This window comes from Haliotis rufescens, unplaced genomic scaffold (genome assembly GCF_023055435.1).
Source record: "Haliotis rufescens isolate VD_foot unplaced genomic scaffold, xgHalRufe1.0.p SCAF_25, whole genome shotgun sequence".
In the NCBI taxonomy this organism is placed as follows: domain Eukaryota; kingdom Metazoa; phylum Mollusca; class Gastropoda; order Lepetellida; family Haliotidae; genus Haliotis; species Haliotis rufescens.
Window position 1 is genome coordinate 7,619,344 of NW_025963946.1, and position 26,308 is coordinate 7,645,651.

Consider the following 26,308-nt stretch of genomic DNA (forward strand, 5'->3'; position numbering starts at 1 on the left):
CTCTACATTGAAAACACAATATTACTATATCCATTCTACCATAACAAAATAAAATGCGAACATGTTTTGGTATGACAGGGCCGGGAACTGAACCCACAACCTTCCAATCTCCGCATGACATTCCAGGGACTCTTGAGAACAATCAGGTACCATCATGAAAAAGTTAATCTCTGAATGGTTAATCGAAACGGAGTATTTTCCAAAGTCATGGTTGAATATCAATTCATCATTTACAAAAAAAGAGTAATCACCTTACTCAAATGCCACAGACATTCACCCTATCCATATACCAACTTGAAAAAATACTGAAAAACATATAGATGTTGGGGTTGTCAAAAACTTCATAGACTCCATCCCAACAATTCAATCTGAAAACAGTGAGCCTGACCACCCGATCCCCTTTGTTGTAAGAGATGACAAAGCTTGCCCAAAGAGGCGACTAACGGGATCGGGTGATCAGGCTCGCTGACTTTGGTTGATGCCTGTCATCGCATCCCAATTGCGTGGATCGATGCTCATGATGTCAATCACTGGATTTTCTGGTCCAGACTTGATTATTTACAGACCGCCGTCATATAGCTGGAATATTGCTGAGTGTGGCGTTAAACAACAAACAAACAAACAATATGAAAAAATGGTACACTTTTTGGTCCTTCCATTGCATTTGTGATGAAAGCTACTGATCCAGCTGACAATATGTTGGTTGTTAATGTTATTTTCCTTGTAAGGCCAGGGGACCAAAAGACTCAGTGAGGGGGAGGTCTTTGACAGTCTGACATAGCTCATAAAAGCAGTCACTGGTTCATCCAATCCAGGCTATATTACTTACAGGCAAAGTTGGCATATTGCTCACTGCATCATTAAACAACATTCGCTCAGATTTCCTTCCAATACTAATCATGATATCAGTCTATTGTCCATCTCAAAACCATTACAAAAAAAGAGGTGCCTGTCTTGTCATGCTGACCTCAACCAATCCCCGGAGCTGTGAAGGTATTCTGGGTGTACTGCTGAAAGGGAATGTTCATAATCGTTGGTGAGTGTCCAAAAACGGGGAACCTAGGAGGAAACTGGGGACCAGAGTCATTCAACTTTGACCTTTCATCATCATCATCATCAACTCCATGGCTGCTCATAACACCACTTCTGCTTCTAGCACCACGGGTGCCATTTGAACTCACATCCAGGGATCTAAGACTACCATCAGCCCTGATGTCCTCAGATCTATGACGACCATCTACCCTGATATCCACTGACCCCCGACAACCATCAGCCCTGATATCCACAGATCTATGACCACCCAAAAGTTTGCTATACATTGATCCACGATATCCACCTGCCCTGTCTACAGCTCTTTGACAACCATCAACCCTGATGTCCACATCTCTATGACAACCATCAGCCCTGATGTCCACAGCTCTATGACAACCATCAGCCCTGATGTCCACAGCTCTGTGACAACCATCAGCCCTGATGTCCACATCTCTATGACAGCCATCAGCCCTGATGTCCACATCTCTGTGACAACCATCAGCCCTGATGTCCACATCTCTGTGACAACCATCAGCCCTGATGTCAACAGTTCTGTGACAACCATCAGCCCTGATGTCCACAGATCTATGACACCCATCAGCCCTGATGTCCACAGATCTAAGACACCCATCAGTCCTTATGTCCACAGATCTATGACAACCATCAGCCCTGATGTCCACAGATCTATGACACCCATTAGCCCTGATGTCCACAGATCTATGACACCCATCAGCCCTGATGTCCACAGATCTATGACACCCATCAGCCCTGATGTCCACAGATCTAAGACCACCCAAATGTTTGCTATCCACTGACTTGCAACTAGTGGATCCCAAATCTAAAGGTCCATGACTATGCCCAATTTTGCTATTCATAAAAACATCACTACAAATAGAACCCATGGATAAACGTCCGACACCAGGCTCAATTTCTTTGCCCATTAATCCATGGCTACCATGCCTTGGCTCCGTGCCTTCTCCAATATTTCCCTTATTGTTCCCAATACTGCTAGACCTTCCTTCCTTACAGCTCGCTGAGCTGAGAAGTGTTGCATCCTTACTTCCACTACAACCACCTCTATCTGCAGATCTCTGCATCTCAAATTTGTCACCGACCTCACCACTCATTAACTTAGAATGCTTCTTCTTAGCATCCTTTTTCTTAACATCCACATCTTTCATCCTGTCAATCATCTTCATCACTGTATTAGGATCTGCAGTGGATGAATCTTGTTCAGATAATGCTCTCACTGTGAACATCTTATTATAATGAGCTTCAAGATGACGAGCCAGCGTGCAAGAGACATTGAACCTTTTCCCACACAACTGACAAGAATATGGCTTCTCTCCAGTGTGTATGCGCTTATGATTGGCTAGCTGGTTGTACTGCACAAAGGACTTATTGCAAACGTCACAAACATAGGGTTTCTCTCCTGTGTGAATACGTCGATGTCGAACAAGAGAAGACCGAAGGGAAAATCTTTTCCCACACACGTCACACATATATGGCTTCTCGCCTGTGTGAGTTCGCTCATGCGTCACACGTTGACTCAACTCTGTGAACGATTTTTCGCAGAATCGACACTGGTAGGGTTTGATGCCTGCATGTATTCGTTTATGGTTGTTGAAAGAGTTCGGTGCGTTAAATTTTTTACCACAAATGTCACACTGATAGGGTTTTTCTCCAGTATGTGTGCGAACATGTTTCACAAGGGAGCACTTCGTTGCAACAATTTTGCCACAGACTTCACATTTAAAGATTTGAGGCTCACTAATTTTACCACTTTGCTTTTTGCGTCCATTTCTTACGACACTTTCCAACATATCGTCGCCTTCTTCCTCCTTAAAGTCAAGGCGCAACTTAACACCAGCTAGTTCTTCCTTCAACACACCTTCGTCAGGTGTAAGCTTAATTGGAGTTCTTGATTTTCGTTTTGTTTTAGCTTTCCCTCTTTTCACGCCTTTTGGGGGAGTCTTTTTAGCACCTTTTGATTTTGATTTTTTCCTCCCTTCATTGTGTTTATAGTCTGAATCATCGTCTTCCTTTTCTTCCTCTGACACAGAGCCGTTCCATAAATTCCATTCAAAATCTTCATCACTTTCATCATGAAAAGCCTCAATTTTCTTTTTCTTTCGAGGTTTTGATTTTGTTGATAGTTTGATTTTCACAACATTTTTCATCACCATCTTTCCCTCCTGTATTGAATTTGTTTCAACCAGCTCAACATCTGAATCAAATTCTTTCTTGATTTTCACTTCTGGATCACACATTTCCACATCCCGATTCAGGAAAGTCTGACTTTGAACATCAGTTTTTTCTACAAAACTGGAACTTTGGTCGGACTTTGACTCATGGGATGGTTTCTCCATTTTATTTTTCAATTTGGAGTACATTTTTTTAAGCTTTGCATATTTCTTTTGTAATTCAAAACGTTCAGGTTGAGAAAAACTGCTGCTTTTGAGAGAATCCTCAAAGGAGTCATCTACATCAGACAACTCTGACATTCCAGACAGATCCTCATCCACAATGTCGGACACATCAGAAGGCAATGGACTCCCTCCATTGTCTGTATCAATACTGCTGGGTGTTAAAGGTGTTATTCTGAAACAACAGTCTGGGTGGGGATCAGAACTTTCTGTTTTGATGTGAGCTTTATCCATCTTTATTTGATCTGAAAGTAAATATAATCACAGTTATCTACAGCACGAGGATTGGGTGGTCACAATACACATGACGTTTAGTGATGTAACTTGATTGTGATGTCACAATGGTCTGCTTGGTTTGGTTTGGTTTGGTTTGGTATTTGTTTTACGCTGCACTCAGCAATATTCCAGCTATATGACGGCGGTCTGTAAATAATCGAGTCTGGACCAGACAATCCAGTGATTTACATCATGAACATCGTTCCACGCAATAGGGATCGATGACATGCATCAAGCAAGTCAGCGAGCCTTACCACCTGATCCCGTTAGTCGCTTTTTACGACAAGCATTGTCCCCTTTTATGGCAAGCATGGGTTGCTGAAGACCTATTCTAGCCTGGATCTTCACAGGACCAATGGTCTGCAAAGCATTGTGTAGAAAATGAAATAGGAGCTACCGGTTGGTCCTCACCCAATATCTCCTGTGGAAGAGTTTGGGATGAGAAACATCCTGTAAAGTAAACATCCCACACTTTATAAAGAATAAGCATTTATGTTTTCCAGTTAACTAAATTGCATACAATTTCATCTGTGTTCTGCCAAACATAAAAACTAAATGAGCCAGACAAATCTTTTTTATGTTTATTTCTCCCCAACCAAGGTGATCGTTCAGCAGAAAATCTGTAAACCATAAAACGAAAGTATACCAAATTCTCAGGTGAGCTAAAAAAAATGTATGGCATACACGTCATAGGATTTCAACTGATCCAACTGCAGGCAAATTACCAATAACAACACTGAGTAATGCATCCATATAAAAAAGTGAGGCCATACGAAAAATTACCTGGTACAGGAACTTGGATACTTATGGTATTAGTAAACATATCCTTCCACAACATATTTATATTTCCTTCTTAATTTTGATCACATAACACAGAACCCAAAACGTGCCTCTTCTACCTCTTGGATGCTGCCTTGCCCTTGGATGCCAATCATGAGTTATCTGTCATCGACCCATCACTACCTTGTAATCAGCACTTGGAGACCCGTGAAGATTCCGGGGTAGAATAGGTCTTCAGCAACCCATGCTTGCCGTAAAAGGCGACTATGCTTGTCGTAAAAGGCGACTAACGGGATCGGTTGGTCAGGCTCACTGACTTGGTAGATACATGTCATTGATCCCAATTGTGTGGATCCATGATCATGATGTCAATCACTGGATTGTCTGGTCCAGACTCAATTATTTTACAGACCGCCGTCATATAGCTGGAATATTGCTGAGTGGGGCGTTAAACAACAAACAAAAACAAATCAGCACTTGGCTTGATATTGGAATGGACAAGTGGGCCAAAGTCTTGATGTGTCAGAATCCGACTAAAATCATGAACATACAAATTCATGGAAACTTATTTCTATTCCTGACACAAAACATTGCAACCTGTATCCCACAGATGGTGGCAGGGTCTGCAGTTTGCAATATTGTTAACCAACACCGGAGTATGTCTGGATTAGACTGTGCTCTATGAGTACCCCTTCACTAAACTCTGTCCCGTCAGATCCTTACTCTTATATGCAAAGCTATGCTTCAAGGTCGTGTTCCTGTGCAGCTTCCGTTGCATGGCTTTAGGAGGATGAGGACTCCGTGTTATAGCATAACAACCAGGACCCAGAACCCAACAATCCCCCAGAATATTTACTGTGACACTATGTTAAGGAAAATTTGGCAAAACAGTGGCTTGTAAAACCTAGTGGAGGATCAGAACTTCCAAGTTGTTGTTAGTAACAGCAAAATCCAAGCCATCCCTCAGAATATTTACTCTGACATTGAATGACACATGGAAAACATCTGGTCAGCACTCTGGTGACTTGTCCATGACACACAAGAAGACCTGACACATCCCTTTGTGTCAACCCCACCCCCACCCCCAAGACTTCATATATTCTTCAGAGAATATTTAATCATGAATAATATTCTTGCAGAATACAGCATCAATGTTTGCTATGCAAATACAGAATAGTCAACTGCTACTTTAAGAGAGTGGCCCAAACAGATGTACCCCCTCTATGTCTTCCTCAGAGAGATCCCTCATTCAGTACTAGGCAAAGGTAGTGCCCGTTCACCAAAAAGCATCCCTTGATGACATCACCCACTGAACAATTGGTTTGTAGCAACATGGTAAATACCAGACCCCTGATTTCATGGGGATGGTGCGTTTCAGGTGCATCCAAACCTGTATGTTTATATAATATTGTTCATGAAATTGTCACTCAAAGCCAAAATGCCATGGTGACAACTATACTTTTAGCCATCAGTCCATCATTCTGAAAAACATGTAGATGTTAGGGTAGATGCAATGTAAGACCCGTTTTATCTTGATTATCAATCAGATCGTCTTGACCGGGTGCCACCATTTTTTGTGAAGCAAACGCAAGTGATACGAGAGGTGGAATCTGATTGGTCAATAGGAGAGGCTTAGAAGGGACATAACTGGTAAAAGCCACTGGTGGCTCTACGATCGAACCCAGTAATTCCAGCCTAGTTTTCGGCAAGGATGGAAACTGGACTTTTAAAGTCAGTTAACTCTCTTGCCTCGGGAAGATGGAAGGAACCTGGTTGTTAACCCTATAATAGACCGGATTCTGCAACCCATAAGCTATGGTCCCCCATCCAGGAATAGTTGATTTTCATGAACATCAGTAAAGGGTTAAACTGTTCGACAGTCCCAGTATAAGCCAACAGTCTGTGCTGCAGGCGACTGTCTGACCAATACTGTGTACATCTTCCAGATGGCTCGCTGGCCAGTGCTCATATTTCACACAGTGCTTAGCGCCTGTCTTGTCCAGCGCTCGATGCGAAGATAACAGATGCAGGCCTGTCAAAGTCTCCAACCAGCACCGAAAGTCTGGCCAGTGCTTGTGTTCCACATGGAGCTTTGACTGCTGCATGCTCTCCTTCACGTTCAGCACTCGTACTCCAGAGGGCGCCTCAACCAAAGCCAGTGCAGATGACACCAATGCGTTAGCTGTCCAAGGGGATGGAGACATCTGGACAGCATCAAACAGCAATGTAGTCAGCATGGTTTTTTTTACCCCAAGATGATGTGGTGATCGTGATCATGACTGCTAGACTAACTGCTTAGTCTTTCAAAATGTATGATATGGATAGAAACAACAGCATTTAGTTTGAAAAGGAACACCAAGTGAGATGAGAGATTCATGAACCTGTGGAAAATCTAGACATCATTTTTGGCTATAGCATTACAGTAAGAGGTGGCTGGGAGGGAACATATTATGGTTTAGGGACTGAGAGACAGACTTCATATCTGCCTCTGTCTCACCTGTTAAGACTTCCTCTTCCTATATGGTGAAGATACACCTCAACCTGCTCTTGGGATAAAGTATGAATTCTCAAATACAATTCTCAGTCCAAACAGTCGAAATGTGGATCACTGGGACATGAAGTCAGTGCCTGCACACACGTCATCGTTGATACTCAGGCCATCCTCACAAATGGTCAACGACATTTCTGCCATGCTGTAACATACAAATCAAGGACAGATAACTCCCAATTGGCAGCCAAGGGCAAGATGGCAAGATGGCACCCTGGAGGCATCTTCCCGAGGCAAGAGAGTCAACTGACTTTAAAAGTCCAGTTTCCACCCTTGCCGAACTAGGCTGGAATTCCTGGGCTCGATCGTAGCGCCACCAGTGGCTATTACGAGTTATGTCCTTTCTATGCCTCTCCTATTGACCAATCAGATTCAACCTCTCGTATCACTTGCATTTGCTTCAAACAAATCGGTTGCGCCCAGTCAAGACGATCGGATCGATAATCAAGATCTATATTGTGATAAAACGAGTCTTACATCGCGAAGTGCATCAAATCACGTGAGCACCTTGATTAAAAACATGAAAAGATTGGGAAAACATCTGTTGACCACAAGTTAGCGTTGCACATGCTTTGCAAATCCTGCAGTCGACCGAAATCTGCATGACACTTTACGAACTGGATTTCCATTTCGGTGCGCGATTTTGATTGGACTATGCATAGACTCGTTAGTTCAGCCAAAATGTAACTCCATAATACCAGCCTAGTTCGGCAAGGGTGGAAACTGGACTTTTATAGTCAGTTAACTCCCTTGCCTCGGGAAGATGCCCTGGAGGTAGAAGAGGCACATATTGGGTTATGTGTTATATGAATGAGGTGAAAAAGGCAAAATCAATGCATTTTTGTGAGGATAAGAAATAATTGTTGTTTGTTTGTGTTTTATTGATCATGTTGTTATGGGAGACCAGCCCTAAATTTTACGAAAGTTCTTTTGTTTGTATTTGTTGTTTTTCCTTAAGGCCACACTCGGCAATACTCAAGGCATATGATGGCAGGCTGTAAATAATCATGCCTGGTTCAGACAAACCAGTGATTGATATTAAGAACAACTATTCAACAGGGTCACCTTGCCTGACCACATGATTCATTCAGTAGCCTTTTCCACAGTTTATTTGACACTGATACTAACCAAACATACTGATTTGTCCTCAACAAATTCAAAGTCTTTTCAAGGCTTTTTAAAGACTTTTCCAAGGCAAGTATCATTTATTCGTTAGAACACCAAACAAACATGCCGGTATGCAAAATCAGTTACGAAGTCTAAATTACTTGTTAATGCAGCATTACTGCAAATATGTGGACATTCACAAGCACGTTCGACTTTCATACGATAAATAGTAAAACAAAAATTGATGTATAGTTAGGGTGAAATTTAAAGTCTTTCCAAAGCAAATGCCAATTTAAGGTCTTTTCAAGACAAACTCTAAAATTCAAGGTTTTTTCAAGCCCTGTGGGCACCCGGGCAGATAACAAATACTGTAAATCATGAAATTAATGCCTCACCACTTTAATGCGATTGTCGACCCCTGCCTAAAATTAAAATGGTCATGGAATTAATGCCAGTAACCGTCCCTTTGAACTTGGAGAAACTAATCAGCAAATGATAATAAACTAATCAGCAAATGATAATACTAAGGCTGTAGACTTAACATTTCATGGCATAGTGTGGGGTGATAGAAGTTACAGTGAATAATATCATTTGCTATCTTCACAAACGTATCTTCAACTGCTTTAGGTGTGGTCTAACATCCCGGTCGGGTAGCCTAGTGGTTAAAGCGTTCGCTCGTCACGCAAAAGACCCGGGTTCGATTCCCGACATGGGTACAATGTGTGAAGCCCATTTCTGGTGTCCCCCGCCGTGATATTGCTGGAATATTGCTAAAAGCGGCGTAAAACCATACTCACTCACTCACTCTAACATCCATGATGAGGGGCGGTTGGGTAACCTAGTGGGTAAAGCGTTGGCTCGTCACGCCGAAGACCCGGGTTCGATTCCCCACATGGGTACAATGTGTGAAGCCCATTTTCCAGTGTCCCCCGCCGTGATATTGCTGGAATTTTGCTAAAAGCAGCGTAAAACCATACTCACTCACTAACATCCATGAAATCAAAAGCAGAAAAATCCATTCCAAATAATCATGATGACGAGATAGGGTGGATGTCTGGATGTCGATTGTACAGGCTTAAAGTGTTGCTACACGAGTTAGCTAAACGCTTTGAATGTAAATGTGCAGTGTAATGTATTCATCACAACAGCTGTTGCTGTACTGGACATTACTCACGATCCGATATGTATCATGATACTTGCATATGCTCTTATGTGTGGTGCGTAAGGCATTTTATTCATAGAGAGGATGGCCAAATACCTGGCACACAGATGATTTACAGTTGGCAGTGTGAAGTATGGCACAACAAATGAAAACGTGTACTTTCACTATTAACTTGCACTACTGATTAGTGTTTAGATGAACAGTTATTGAAGCAAAGATATAAGGTCAGAATCGATATTTTTTACTTAGTGTGTGACTGTGATCGATACTTGTATCGTCCCACCACTGGTGGGTATGCAGCCTTTGTGTTGGTTACTGGACAATATTACCATGGACAAAGATGCTGTCATACAGGGTTGGAGTGCGGTGAAATGGGATTTAATGTCGCGTTCAAGATGATTGCACTTATATAGCGATGTGTGTGTGTGTGTGTGTGTGTTTGTTGAACCAGTCCAGACTAATACCAATTTTATAGTGCTAGACCACTGAGATACCATGCCACAGTTTAACAGGAATATCCCACTCAGACACACAGTCTACACTTTCAGCAGGGTATTCCCCATTTTTCTTCATTTTCCCGCGTTTTAATGGCCTCGCTTTGAGAATGCGAAATGTGATATCTAAAACTGGCCCCTAAGAGAGATAAGCACTCTCTTCGATGACATCTAGTTCAACCGCCCCAGGAAGGCAGAGAGTAACACACAAACATGGTGTCCTGCTATGTCTGCAGTAATATTTGTGTTAGTACATTCGTCAAAGAATAACACAAAACAATATATTTCAGTATCTTTTAAATGTTATTATCACAGATAGAATCAAACTGTTATGTAAGTGACTGATTGTCAGGAAAATCATAATGTTTATGTTACATTTGTTAATTATGCTCAAAAATACACAAGGATACTATGTATTAACAACAATATGATACAACTTTTACAAACTGTCAACATCACAGATATTGTTTTCATGCATTTACAAAGATGTTATTATGTTACAGTTCCATTAATTTCAACAGGCATGAATTCTGTGATTAAAGGGGAAATATAGGTTATTAACTGAGGATCATTATCATGTTGATGAGTTTGCCATATCATGATAAAAAATCATGATAGTGTTGAGCCCCATATTTAATTTAAGTCAGAACATTCCATTGACATGTGTATCTGTTAAAAGAATACATGTAATATATTTAGTTATGTCAACAAGATAGTCCAACCATGCACGAACCTCCACCAGGGCAAAATTTCCATCACTGTTATCAAAATTCCTCTCCACTATCGCTGGACAATAGTTGGTACTCTTCATTAGGAATATTTAAGTAGTCTCCATCAAAATATTTGTTAAAATCATTCCATTCATAGTCTAATGTCGTGTCAGTACCTTTTGAAACTATACTTTCTGTATCTGCACATGTATAGATATTATGCCACATTTGGAAGACGAGGAGTACAATGCAAACTGTATATACAGATGATTATTTCATATCTGTATGTTTAAAAATATATCACTTTCTTAATCCAATCAAGAAACAATAAAAAGAAGTATCTCCCTGGCATTACCCTGCAATAAAAGTCTAAAAATGTATGGCAATTTGGAACAGACGACAGTTTTCCATTTCCAACCAATCCGGCGTCTTGGTTTGGTCACGTGACCCAAACACGTCATTATGGGGGCAGAATCAACTAGTGGCTTCTGAATGTTTTTCTTCATTTGCACAGGATACAAGTGCCAATACAATTTAATAAATTGTTTACTTAATTATCCCACAAGACTGTAGTAATGACAGTTTGTTTTTAGCACTTGTGAGATAGAAAGAACCTGGACAAGAAGTATGTGACCCTCCAGTCACATCGTTTACCCCTAATGAAGAACTGTCCATTTAAATAGATGATATCATTATATTTACACAAAACAAAGACGATATATTTGACCTCGGGTGACAGGTCTTTCACCACGATCACAGATATCAGCGATAAAGTGTAAACTGTTGACACAAAGTGAATTCCAGAACCAGCTATTTCTGAATGAAATGTTTCAGAAAGGGTGATGCTCTTTAACCAACCAGATTGCTACACTATACTAAAGCTCCACCTTTTTCTGTGATTGACTCTTTTCCAAATACACCAACAACCAATACAAAATGTAGAATAATGCCTTATATGGCTTGAGATAAAAAGATCCTGATATTGAAGTTGAACTACAGGGAAAAACTGTACAACCGGAAGTGTGAACATATTACTTTTGGACCGTTTACTGGAGCCAGGCTGTATCATTATATCATGATAATTAATGGTAATTGGAGGTGGACCTATGATGAATTCATAAGTGAAAAAGTAAGGGCTTCTTTTATTTTAACTTCTAAGTAAATAAGATATTTCTAATGACACCACTTTCTTGTTGATCAGTGGTGTTTCAACCTGGTATCAAATTACATTCTCCATAGGCGCTGTAGAACCAGAACGAGGCGGGATCCCCCTGCTATAAGCAGGCTTTACTACTGAAAGTGTAAGCTGACAGTATACTGACTCAGAGTCGACCAGTCCTTGTTTCAGCCCCTTAATGCCAAGCACAAGGCAGGGTAACAACAAGTACCATATTTTAACGTCTTTTGGTATGGCACGGCTTGGCATCGAAACCCCGGACCTTACGCCCTTTGGGTGGACGCTCTACCATTAGACCACATGGGCGGTCTCTTTGAAACATGAATACTACTGACAGATGACATGTGTAACTATAAGGTTTCTATATTTCAGCATCAAAGAACAGAACTGTTGCATTCCAAGTGTACTTCCCACCCAACAAATCACCTGCTTACACTCCCCTGGCATTAAGCCATACAGATATGTGAACTACATTGGAGAATCGGTTCTTATTTCATAACCAAACCTAGAGTCCTGCTTTACACAAGGGAATACTATACTAATTGACATCAACATTACAGGCAACGAACTCATCCTTATACGATAGACATCGGTTACACTTGCTCTGACCTAGTAGATCTATGGTCAAAGGGTGACCACTCTACAGTGTTCGCGTTAACGCAGAAACCTGCGTTTTTCAAGCATTTAAATCATATAAACACGCAAAAAATATTTTGCATGCGTGTTTTGCACGCAGATTGTGATATACTTAATTTTGTATTAATACCATAAAATATAAAACTATTCAAAGCTGATAGCCTGTTAGGATGTTCAGACGAAAATATATCAAAACCTGGAAATTCCCATTGCTAAAAATACAGTGTGGCCAGATGGCGCTTTGAATCGCATCCATTATATTTCCATTTATAGTCTTTGGGCAACGGAATAACTAGGGTTGGGAATTGGACCAAAAAGTGTATTGCGATATATTGCAATATTTCAAAAACATATTGCAATATTATTGCAATATATTGGGAAATAATTTCTTCCAAGAGAAAAGCTTTTTTTCATATCCCTTTGACAAATATTAATATGAAAGCTGCAATGTTAACAATTTGGTCAAAATTATGAACCAATTTTAATAAATTGTACTATTATTTTTATCTACAATCAAATAAAGAGTATGAAGCATTTGTTTTGTCTTTGTTTTAATTTAATAAGGTAAGACTATACATCATGGCATATACATGTCAGTCACTGTTTGAATGAGGGAAAAACCGATTCGCCAAAAACGTAATAATTAGTATTGCAATATACCGGTATACCGATAAAACCGCACATCCCTAGGAATAACTAATCTCAGACACAGGACGTCATTCGTTACTATCGATGGAATTCCTCAGAAGTCGTTCCTTTCATCCAATCAGAGCCCAGGTTACCAGTAATAGTCTGTAATACGAACGATCATAGTGAGTGAGCGAGTTTGGTTTAAAGCCGCTTTTAACAGTATTCCAGTTATATCGCGGCGTGGCAGCTAAATGTGTGAGGAAAGCCCGAAGTGATGCAGGTCTCAGACGTTTACCACTTCGGTGAAACCCACGAGCACGGGTATGGTGCTGACAAACCTAGAAACATAATCGGGGCGAACCGGGATTCGAACCCACAATCATAGGTTTCTGGCGTGCCCAAGGGACGCAACTCTGCACAGTGAATCGCGGCGCCTTAGACGACTGGGCCACCCGTGCCCCCCACGAACGATCATAAACATAGCGACGGAAGAAAACTTCAACACATGGACATGTGCTAACAAGTCATATTTTTTTTATTAATGATTGAACGTTCATTATATCAAAACTGGACTGTAAGTTAAAGCTTGGTCATAATTATTAGCTGTACTAGTACTGATTTTATTGAAACCAGAGTTTGCCACTAACATGGCTATATCCCCCGCCCCTGTTGCCGAATTTAAGACATAATTAAATCTAAATAATTAGCCTTTATTAACCGAGGTGGAATTTGTTATGGAAATTGTAAAAAAAAGAAGAGTTTTGGAAATGTAAAAAAATAAAAAATTCTAAAATTTCTAAATAGCAAAAGGCACCAGTTCAGCATGTACCTGACCGACCTGCAAAGTTTGATGAAAAAATATTGAACGGTTTCTGAGTTATGCTCCAGAAACGAAACGTGACGGACGGTCGTACGTAAGGACGGACGGAGCCCATTTATATATCCCTCGTCAACTATGTTGGGCGGGGGATAATAAAAACTTCACACGCGAAATATTTGAATTAAAAATTTATTATTTCATTTCTGCACGCACTGTACAAAAACCTACCGCGAACATCATAACTATCATTTGTTTTCTGATTCTTTATCAACATACCAAAAATGAGAATGTAATGACACATTATGTTGATTATATTATAAGATTGTCTTGATACAGAATTATGTTTCCAAGACATACAGTACCAACACACTTAGAAAAACACTTAGTCTATGATAACATTTCTTTAAAGAAATTGTATTTTTTTTTTCAAAGAACCTTTCCTCTTCTGCTGTTTTCATATCAAGGAAACTAAACTTGGCTTAGCTTGATCTCGACTTGCCTAGGCTTTTAGCAAATAATAAATATATAAACAGTAAACTACGGTTATTAACGAACTCAAAGGGACCACTAATTTTAGTTTGCTATATCCGTCGTTCGTTATATGTATTTCCACCATCAGACATCTTTTATCAAGTCGTGTGACATCATGTTACTCGATAAATAACAAAAGTGTGCACTGTACATGTACACAATATATCCACTTCAACCACTGTGTTACTATTGTTAATTGAGGGAGTAATTTGAGGACAAAGTGTCAGTACTTAAGAGTAAATCAATTACCTTCAAATGTTTATTGACGCTTTGAACAGCAGCGTTTGGCCACAGATGTTTTGATGGCAGATTGGTGATGGCAGGAGCTCAGCTCTGGGATTCACAGTTCGTCACACACTTAAACATTATCGTTAACAGAGTACACACGGGGGCCACAAGGTGAGTTCTCTATATCCATTATTTCGTGATGAGGGTGTTCGTGATATCAATCAACTTTATTGGATAAAATATATGGCAAATGGCCGGGACAAAAAAAATTCGTTTTTTATACCTTTTATGTCAGTTCGTTATAAGCGTGTTCGTTATAAGCGTAGTTTGCTGTTTATTGGTCGGTTAATTGGAACCACAATATTTTGTTGCTGTGAGGATTAAGCTGGTGAAAATGCAATTTTCAACAGGGTACCAAAATACCCCAGAACAAATACATGTGCAATATAACACGTCAACATTATTCGCATCAGAAATAATTATTGTTGCAAGTAATGTATATTTTTAGGTAGCCATGTGGCGAACAATAAGAAAATTTAGGTTGCCAACTATAGATTTAATTCGCATCGGCGGCCGAAATGGGCGCTACTTACAGGGCAGAGTGAGTGAGTTGGGTTTAACGCCGCTTTTAACAGTATTCCAGTTATATCACGGCCTGTCAGCTAAATGTGGGAGGAAAGCCCGAAGTGATGCAGGCCTCAGACATTTACCACTTCGGTGAAACCCATGAGCACGGGTATGGTGCTGACAGACCTAGAAACATAATCGGGGCGAACCGGGATTCAAACCCACAATCATAGGTTTCTGGCGTGCCCAAGGGACGCATCTCAGCACAGCGAATCGCGGCGCCTTAGACGACTGGGCCACCCGTGCCCCAAATTACAGGGCAGATCTAGTTCCCTGCTGTTATTGTTTTGTATACATCTTGTTTAAGATGTTTTAATACTGTCCTAGGACCACGCATGAATTTAGATCTGATCCAGACACATTAATTTCATGATTTACATTATCTGCTATCTATATGTGTTTAGAACTGTGTAAAAGGCGACTGAATGGATAATGCGGATGGGCAAGGTGACTTGGTTGATAGCATGAAAGCTTACCCTAATGAATTGATGTTCATAATATCAAGCACTGGTTTGTCTGGTCGTAGCATTAATGTTAACAGGCCACATTCATATACCTTGAATATTGATGAGGGTGACACTAAACAACAAACAAACACAAAACGGTTATGTTACAGCTGACAGGGAAAATATTATTTTTTAAAAATCGAAAATATACCCTGTTACCCTCATCCAAGCATAAACGCACTTGCAGACATTACCCCGTGGTCAGGTGACTGGACCTTGTGCTTTAAGCAGGAAATATTCAAAGAAAAACAGTTTCCGTTTCGCTCAAATACACTTGAAGGCTATGATAACGATGCAAAACCCAGCTAACAACACATGTCAATTATCAATATTCCAACCCAATCATAATTCATATTCATAGCTCAATCGATTTACGATTCTCGCTGCGCTGCTGCACTGCGAGTGCAAAGAAAACCTTCAAAACCTCCTACCTCTGCTTTAATTATTACCCCTGCTTTCAATTGGTCAGCATATTGAACAGTCTCCCGGAGCGATTTAATGCTTCACCGACCACAATTCCTTTCAGTTTCACATGACAGTAAAAGTGGTCATGTGTGGTTCTGCAAATCAAGAGCAGATAACTCTCAATGTTTATAGTTAGGTTATTACTAAAATGTAACATGGGTCACGAAACGAAAAATCCAGATAATATTCATTTTGGGACGCAAACACAATGTTATGCAGATTTGAAAAACAGTTAAGGAAACTAAAAACTTAATAACTGTGATAACATACGGAACACGTTGTTTAGCAGTCTGAAACAATGCTTGACTTTTCCTCTCCAGAAAAAAAAGATCAAGCGGAAAAGAATAACTTAAATGCATTATATGTCGGTAAGTGCTACATGATGCAATTAGAATAGTGAGTGAGTGAGTGAGTTTGGTTTAACGCCGCTTTTAACAGTATTCCAGTTATATCGCAGCGTGTCAGCTTAATGTGTGAGGAAAGCCCGAAGTGATGCAGGTCTCAGACGTTTACCACTTCGGTGAAACCCACGAGCACGGGGATGGTGCTGACAAACCTAGAAACATAATCGGGGCGAACCGGGATTCGAACCCACAATCATAGGTTTCTGGCGTGCCCAAGGGACGCAACTCTGCACAGCGAATCGCGGCGCCTTAGACGACGGGGCCACCCGTGCCCCCGCAATTAGAATATAGTTTAGCCAAATGTGTGGACACGAGCTAGATCATTAATAGTCTTTAAACCGCCTTTGTAACAGGCAACTCGTCTCATTGCTTATCGTGTCCCTCTCGCGGCCAATTTATCAACTTGGTTCGGTTTTATGATTCACGATTGATTTGTCGTGTTTTCGCACATAACACTCATCGATAAAAAGGCCGATCTTCTTGTCGGATACAGAAAGGGGCGAGTTGTGACGAATGCATTTAAAGGGAGACTTTGCACGGTGCAATTGGCAGCACAAGTCAGTTTGGTTAAGTTACTCAATACCCATCTTTTTTTGCCTGAGAACATAAATTGTATGACGCATATTGATTAACACTAACTGTGCGTAACGTCAAGACATGAAATATACCGTGAAGAGAGCCCTTCTTTAATGGTGTTATTTGTGGTATTTATTAAACTAATTGTGTTATTTGTGGTATTTATCAAACTAATAGTGTTATTTGCGGTATTTATCATATTAAAAATCAGCAAAACCCTACCTATCTCACTCGTGGGGAGTCAGGGTTAGAATAGGTTCCCAGCATCCTGTGTTTGTCGTACACCTCAAACAAACAAACAAACAAACAAACAAACAAACGACAACTCAGCCTCATAGCGAAGAGCATTTTATGGGCGCTTCGTATGATTCCAAACGGCGTATGTGAACGGCGCAAACAGAGGGTCGAGAAGGGATGGTGTCTATGTGAAAATGTGTTTTCGCGGAAAACCAGATACGGTTTTAGCACAAGGCGCTGATTTTAAAATAATGCCTAACGTCTAATATTTCTGCAAATGTTGATTTTCTAATTGCATTTTTACGTAACGATTTATAAAAACGGTATGCATGGGCTTGTGTCGTGTCAATGGTGGCTTGACGTATGCATGTGGCCGTGACTTTGCATGCAAATAAATAAAAAATGCTATCTGTCCATCTTTTTACCACAAAAGCAATATTATACATATGTATACGGACTTCTTCCCATATATAAATCCACATATAATTTACTTTAAAATAATGTTGTCTTGCCATTGCTTAACCTGTAACCCGTGAAGATTCCGGGGTAGAATAGGTCTTCAGCAACCCATGCTTGTCGTAAAAGGCGACTATGTTTTGTCGTAAAAGGCGACTAACGGGATCGGGTGGCCAGGCTCGCTGACTTGGTTGATACATGTCATCGTACACTTGCGTGGATCGATGTCAAATCACTGGATTATCTGGTCCAGACTCGATTATTTACAGACCACCGTCATATAGCTTGATTATTGCTGAGTGCGGAGTTAAACAACAAACAAAACAAACAAAATATAAAGCTTTTAAAACCTGTACTCTATCTATCTATAACTAGTTCCATGTCTTGAGCTCAGTGACAATTGCCAGCTTTATAATACATCAATTAAAAACCCTGTTTTTTTGCCGCCACTGAGTCCAAAACATGTAGGTTAATGTTCACAGAACGACTGTCATGGTAACTAGAAACGTGAATATCTGTTCAACCGGTAATCATTTCGTGAGGTCTCAATGTGGATCAGGTCAACACAAAAGCTGGTATCAATCTACCCATTTACCCCTTCATTAAACCGGGGCGGTGGGGTAGCCAAGTGGTTAAGCATTCGCCGAAGATTCAGGTTCGATTCCCAACATGGGTACAATGTGTGAAGCCCATTTCTGGTGTCCCCCGCCGTGATATTGTTGGAATATTGCTAAAAGCGGCGTTAAACCATACTCACTCATTCACTCACTTACTTCTTTAAGGGCGGTCGGGTAGCCTAGCGGTTAAAGCGTTCGCTCGTCACGCCGAAGACCCGGGATCGATTCCCGACATGGATACAATGTGTGAAGCCCATTTCTGGTGTCCCCCGGCGTAAAACCATACTCACTCACTTCTTTAAACCAGTTCGATGACGTCACGCTATTATACATGCAGTAGGTTATAAACCAGGCATTCACTGGCCATTCTGACGAAAACATAGGTCACCATGCACATCTGTAGAGAAATTATACCATACCGTGGCTTAAATCACAAAAATCACTTGAAACCTGTTGATTCCAGAAATAGAACCAACGAGCCCTTGGAGATCCTGGGAGAATTCATATATATATAAATATGACTTTCATTCATGAAACATCTATATGAAACACACACACACACACACACACACACACACACACACACACACACACACACACACACACACACACACACACACACACATATATATATATATTAAAACATTGCCAATATTTGTTACAAATAAAATGTAACAAACTGAAGGAATTAGCGTTAAAAAGAATCTTTATTTTCTAAAAGTTCTGGATAAGCATGCCCCCAAACCCCCAAACCCTCCCAGCAGGCCCTCGTACAATTGGTAATTGGTAATTGGTATGCTTACACTTAAAAGCCTAGTTGCGCCCCTGCAAACTGTTATGATTTAATACCTCACGAATGTATGGGTGATTTGAATCGCGTACATAAGCCGCACACAATACTTTCTGCGTTCTACAGTTTCGTAGTTCCGCGAGGCATCTGTGGAACTGACGGTGTACTGGCGGAAAGTATGGACACACACGCAAGTTGAACCCTACTCCGAGCGGGTAAATTCTGTAACAAAAGTAACTGAAACGGACATAAAATATTCACACGTCAACGACTTTCCTTGAAACAATACGAGTATCCAAATGTTTTCAGCTCCACACTGCCACGTTGGCACAATGGCATAGTCTATGGCTTGACACTAAGACGATATAGTGTTCGTATCCCAGACAGGACATCCAGACATTCTCTTGACTTTTAATTTTAATTTGATTTTAATTTGCGTATGTAAAAGTAAATAATGTTAAGATGGCAACATAAGAAAGTCTGTTCTATACTTGCCCCTATTAGTGACAAGAAGTGGGTCTGTCCATATCATGGGAGGTCGGGTAGCCTAGTGGTTAAAGCGTTCGCTCGTAATGCCGAAGACCCGGGTTCGATTCCCGACATGGGTACATTGTGTGAAGCCCGTGGTATTGCTGAAATATTGCTAAAAGCGGCGTAAAACCATACTCACTCACTCACTGCCCATATCTATGAGTGTAAAGCAAAAACTGATGTGCCAGTGTCATATTTTATGAAGTGTGTCATGCTTATTCAGGTGTAGATATATCCGTTCATGTTACTAGTAGGGGCACGAGTGGCCCAGTCGTCAAAGGCGCCGCGATTCGCTGTGCAGAGTTGAGTCCCTTGGTCACGCCAGAAACCTATGATTGTGGGTTCGAATCCCGGTTCGCCCCGATTATGTTTCTAGGTTTGTCCGCACCATACGCGTACTCGTGGGTTTCACCGAAGTGGTAAACGTCTGAGACCTGCATCACTTCGGGCTTTCCTCCCACATTAAGCTAACACGCCGTGATATAACTGGAATACTGTTAAAAGCGGCGTTAAACCCAACTCACTCACTCTTGCATTTACGATGTTGCTACAAACCAAATGTTCAGTGGGTGATGTCATCAAGGGATGCTTATGGTGAACGGGCACTACCTTTGCCTAGTACTGTACGAGGGATCTCTGCATCACTTCAGGCTTTCCTCCCACATTAAGCTGACACGCCGTGATATAACTGGAACACTGTTAAAAGTGGCGTTAAACCTAACTCACTCACTCCCGTTACTAGTGACGTACACCTTTACACTGAACTCATGGACAACGGTAAACAATCATTGAACATTGCAAGAGCCAAAATCTCAATCATTTGCATCAGTTGTTTGTGATAATAAATATCAGATTTAAATAGCATAGCAATGACAAAGAGGGAGGTTTCACGAAACCAGAGGTCTCAAACCAGAGAACAGTAAAGGGCAGTGATCAAAGATACAACAGAATGATTTTGTGTAGGCATGCCAGGATTCGCAGTCCAATGGTTCGAATCCCACATTCGGCCTGATTGTGATCTTAAGTCTTAGACACTGGGGTGTCTCCCAGGCCATCTAAGTTGTTTGATTCAGTTCACCAATAGCGCCTGATATTCAAGGTTTTGATGTATATCTAGAATGATCGGAAAATATTCGCATATAATATTACAAATGTACTTGTATGTATCTATCAGAATACACGCCGGCATGTCATGAATGCTTCAAAAATGGCCAGAAGAGGCACGTAACTGACCATTAGTAAATAATAGCTACATCTTGCAGATGGTGTTGTCAACTTAAAGCATGGTGTAGTTTCCATTTGCTTGTTTGTTTATTGTTTAACACCGCAATATTCAAGCTAAGTGACGTCGGTCTGTAAAAAGGTCAAGCCTGGACCAGACTATACAGTGATCGATATTGTTAGCACCGGTTCCTGCCGCTCGGGTACGATGGCACGCAATCAACCACGTCACCCTGACCTGACATCGTACTCCATTAAGTCTTCTCCTACGACCGGCATGTGTTCCAGGTGACCTACATTCTAACCCATAATCCCCACGAGCCAAGTTTCCTGACAGCTGATATATACATATACACACAAACAAGCATGTTTTTTCCTTGATCTTGGTAATTTCAGCACACACATGTTTGCGGATATGGTTCCGATAAACCATGGACCATAATCAAACCTCAGCGGATCCTGCAACGGGTGAGGAAGGTTGGTCTGTGCAACACAATGCTGCTCCTTGGACCAATGGGGCCCCAGCCCACAGAGCGATCGTACTGCAACGATTGCCATAAACTAATGTTAAAGTATGGGAGTTGCGATCACCTTAGCGCTGCCATCGCTTTGCAAAACGGGCGACAGGGCGAGGGGTTCCGCCGCTAGCGTGGCCCATCTGATAACCTACGTAAACCCGGATGTAAGGTAAATGACACCCTTCAAGCCAATATAAATTGTTCTTCGCATGATACAATTATCAAAATTATATCGAGATAACTATCTACTTTTTTTTTATCTCCGTGTTGTGCTTCTAACTGAAATTTGATGTCTGTAATCAATAAAGTCTATATTTTCAGGAATATTTTATTGATCGTTGGATAGAACAAGAATCACTGATCTCAATTCCCTGTGATAATACCAAAACAAGGCAAATTCTCCGTTAATGACATTCTGTCAAAGTTACGGTTCAGTGCGTGAGTGAGTTGGGTTTAACGCTGCTTTTAAAAGTATTACAGTTACATCGCGGCGTGTCAGCTTAATGTGGGAGGAAAGACAGAAGTGATGCAGGTCTCAGACGTTTACCACTTCGGTGAAACCCACGAGCACGGCTATGGTGCTGACAAACCTAGAAACATAATCGGGGCGAACCGGGATTCGAACCCACAACTAAGACACAGTATACTCAGAGCCGACCTGTCCTTGTTTTGGCACATCATCACGTCACAAGGATCTGATCTACAGTACACTTCACAAGGATCTGATCTACAGTACACGTCACAAGGATCTGATCTACAGTACACGTCACAAGGATCTGATCTGTAGTACACGTCACAAGGATCTGGTCTACAGTACACGTCACAAGGATCTGATCTGTAGCACACGTCACAAGGATCTGATCTATAGCACACGTCACAAGGATCTAATCTGTAGCACACGTCACAAGGATCTGATCTGTAGCACACGTCACAAGGATCTGATCTATAGCACACGTCACAAGGATCTGATCTGCAGTACACGTCACAAGGATCTGATCTGTAGCACACGTCACAAGGATCTGATCTACAGTAGACGTCACAAGGATCTGATCTACAGCACACGTCACAAGGATCCGACGTACAGTACACGTCACAGGGATCTAATCTACAGTACACTTCACAAGGATCTGGTCTTCAGTAGACGTCACAAGGATCCGACGTACAGTACACGTTACAAGGATCCGACGTAAAGTACACGTCACAAGGATCCGACGTACAGTACACGTTACAAGGATCCGACGTACAGTACACGTCACAAGGATCCGACGTACAGTACACGTCACAAGAATCCGACATACAGTACACGTCACAAGGATCCGACGTACAGTACACGTCACAGGGATCTGATCTACAGTACACTTCACAAGGATCTGGTCTACAGTACACGTCACAAGGATCCAACGTACAGTACCCGTTACAAGGATCCGACGTACAGTACACGTCACAAGGATCCGACGTACAGTACACGTTACAAGGATCCGACGTACAGTACACGTCACAAGGATCTGATCTACAGTGCACGTCACAGGGATCTGATCTACAGTACACGTCACAAGTATCTGATCAGCAGTACACGTTACAAGGATCCGACCCACAGTCCATGTTACAAGGATCCGACGTACAGCACACGTCACAAGGGTCTGATCTGTAGTACACGTCACAAGGATCTGATCTACAGTACACGTCACAGGGATCCGACGTACAGTACACGTTCCAAGGATCTGATCTGTAGTACACGTCACAAGGATCTGATCTACAGTACACGTCACAGGGATCCGACGTACAGTACACTTCACAAGGATCTCATCTACAGTACACGTCACAGGGATCTGATCTGTAGTACACATCACAAGATCCGATGTACAGTACACGTCACAAGGATCTGATCTACAGTAGATGTCACAAGGATACGATGTACAGTACACGTCACAAGGATCTCATCTACAGTACACGTCACAAGGATCTGATCTTTAGTACACGTCACAAGGATCTCATCTACAGTACACGTCACAAGGATCTGATCTGTAGTACACGTCACAAGATCCGATGTACAGTACACGTCACAAGGATCTGATCTACAGTAGATGTCACAAGGATACGATGTACAGTACACGTCACAAGGATCTCATCTACAGTACACGTCACAAGGATCTGATACCAAAGTACAGTCAACAAAGGCATCTGGAAAAATATAACAAAATAGTTGACTTAGACAAACCCAATACCTTTTATTCCAGAAACATTCAACATCCTTCCACAATCTGCGCATTCATATCAAACGGTTAACAGGTATTTTTGTAAATATTATGTTGCCATATATTTATGAAGCATAAACATTAATACACATTCATGGCATTGAGTCGTGAGGAATGCCCTTCTGGTTTGCGCATAAAATGGAATATGCTTAAGCTCACGGTTTTTTTCATTCATTAATTCAGGACTCGAAGCCGTTCCGTTTTAAACGATGGTTCCACTTTTGATTGTGCTGCTGATCACTGAGGGCCAATCAGATGCGTTGTTACAAGTTAACCATGACCTGTAATGAGGTAATGGTTGTCCTAAAGGGTTGAACCGCCAATTCTGATTGGGCAGCAGACTAATACGGAACACCTTCGACAATATCATACGTCAGAACACGAGAACCTATATTGCTGTTGATACAAGAAGATGACCTATGTTCAGCAGGACTGCTCTCACAGAGAGAAATCTACATTGTAGATATCAATGACAAGTAAAACGACGAAAAATACAACAAAGTGACAAGAAATATGATAAAAACGACTTCATGGAATATTATGAATCCGACAAAAAACATGTATTTACGGCGATTTGAGGTGCTGGGAGCTTGCCCATACAAGTGTAACAATATTGTGTAGCATAATTGTCCAATCAATACAGATGTATAAGGCCCTTCATTTCGCATCCTTACTTGTTCCTGAATCCGCTGATCGCGGGTTCGGATCTCATAATCTTCCTGATGATTGTCTGCCAGCCGCATAGTAGTGAGTTTTACCAAAAGTGATCAATATCTTCGATCTACGTTTGTAATAGGCAATGAATTAACACAAAAAAGTCCCGTTACTCCCTACCCAATATCTAGCTCTTTTACCGTAACACCGTTTTTCCGTTTGTACCCGAATGACACGAGTTTCAGAGCAATTATTGTACCCGTCTCCGTGGCGATAGTAACCGCAGTTACAGTTTACAATAGATCGTACCGGCAGACAGTTTTCATCCTGGTCATCGTGTCACAAACACGTCAACACGATAAAACAATTACTTCATAATTCAACAAGTAACCATGACTGCAGCATTTGCCTTGCCCACAACGAATATCCGTGAGAATACTAACATGAACTTGCTATGTGAAAGTAGAGGTATTTATTTATTAATAACAAAAGCGTAAAAGAAAACCAGATTCGATCTTCTTCTTACACACAAACACATCTCCAATACTATTGTCATTCATTCTAACAATCACATTGTCACAACATACAAACACAACATACAAATATACATGCTCATATATATATATATATATATAAAAGTATCCAAAACATATATTTGCGTAGCTTGCGCATCTTATGGGTCCACACGTGTATCTCGTTATGAACTTGTGGAGGACGTCAAGGGAAGTAACTCTTCCCAACAGGAGATAACTTTAGGGTTAACGCAAGTTCACAAAACCCACTTATACAGGAATATAAACTCCATCTTCCTTTAGGCCATTGGCTTGAATATTGCAGAAAGATTGGTCCAGTTTCCGCTTCATTTGAACCAGTGCGAGTTTTCCAGTTATCCTTTGATTCACTTTACGGGAATTCAATCATTTTATTCGTACCTAACACTGCACGCATAAGTCGATACGACTTAAAGCACTATATTTTCATGACAACTATGTCGTGAAGTTTCGTCTGATATGTGGCAGCCGTTCTCTACGTCACGGGTAACAAATACAAATATGGCGTCGATTGACGTGATGTACTAATTGAATATACATAAGGGTCACGTGACAATAAGGTGAAGGCATGAGGTGCTCTGTGCACATATTTCACACATATTTCACACATATCACAAGGGCAGCACAACGTATCATCTGTGAAGGCATAATGGTCCAGAGAAATATTCCATTCGCTGACAGCATTACAATGCTAAAAGGCAGGACATCAGATCAAGGCCACTGTGATGGAAGACACGATGTGCTCACATAAGATTACTTCATGTCGTTGTTGGTTTGTCTAAAATCTCCCCAATCTCGGTCTCCGACTTAACGTGGCGACCGAATTCGATGTCCCTCGCGCTCAAGCCGTCCCGCATATACTGATAGCGTTGCACACACGGGATGAAGAACAGCATGAGCCCACTGATAGCGATCATGGCGCCGTTCACATGAAATGATATGTCGTAACTTCCGGTCCAGTCGTACATCCAACCTAAAAAACGAGATTCAAAATATTAGATTATAAACACTCCATGTAGGGCACATACAAACGTCTACCTATATTTTCTGTCAGATAGAATTTGAAGATTTAAAAAAAGAAGAAAAAAAAGATTGTTGCAGTAATAATAAGCCAGTATAAAAACAATCATTGTCAAGTAAAAGGTATTGTATGCATAATTCTAAATGATTAATCAGAGCAATATTTTCGTACTGAACCATTACACGACAACGAATAAGGTTTCATCGCCAGGGAAAAGGGGCATAACTCTTACAGGCATACTGGTCAATGGACATATTTTATTGTCTATTGTTATAGTGTTGTGTGTGAGCTTAGTGTGTTTGTTTGTTGTTTAACGCCGCAC

At 41.1% G+C, this 26,308-nt stretch overlaps 2 protein-coding genes across 6 annotated transcripts in view; both read right to left on the bottom strand.

Moving 5' to 3' along the window:
• Window positions 1-505: 505 nt before the first annotated feature.
• On the bottom strand, window positions 506-16,256 carry LOC124150033. 2 transcript variants are annotated; one of them, XM_048402320.1, is made up of 3 exons: window positions 16,122-16,256; window positions 7,012-7,207; window positions 506-3,703 (listed from the first exon to the last, which is right to left on the bottom strand). In XM_048402320.1, exon 3 carries the CDS (start codon window positions 3,690-3,692, stop codon window positions 969-971), a length of 2,724 nt encoding a protein of 907 aa, XP_048258277.1. In that variant the 5' UTR covers window positions 3,693-3,703; window positions 7,012-7,207; window positions 16,122-16,256; the 3' UTR covers window positions 506-968. The 2 variants fall into 2 exon arrangements, with proteins under 2 accessions (XP_048258277.1, XP_046377864.2); XM_046521908.2 differs by lacking the exon at window positions 7,012-7,207.
• Window positions 16,257-23,713: 7,457 nt separating this feature from the next.
• Window positions 23,714-26,308, bottom strand: part of LOC124150032 (monocarboxylate transporter 12-like) — a 73,200-nt gene continuing 70,605 nt past the window's right edge. For all 4 annotated transcript variants that reach the window (XM_046521907.2, XM_046521903.2, XM_046521905.2 and 1 more), the window contains one exon: window positions 23,714-25,938. In XM_046521907.2, the coding sequence (XP_046377863.1) occupies window positions 25,724-25,938 (215 nt within the window). In that variant the 3' untranslated portion in view covers window positions 23,714-25,723. The remainder of the gene's footprint in view (window positions 25,939-26,308) is intronic.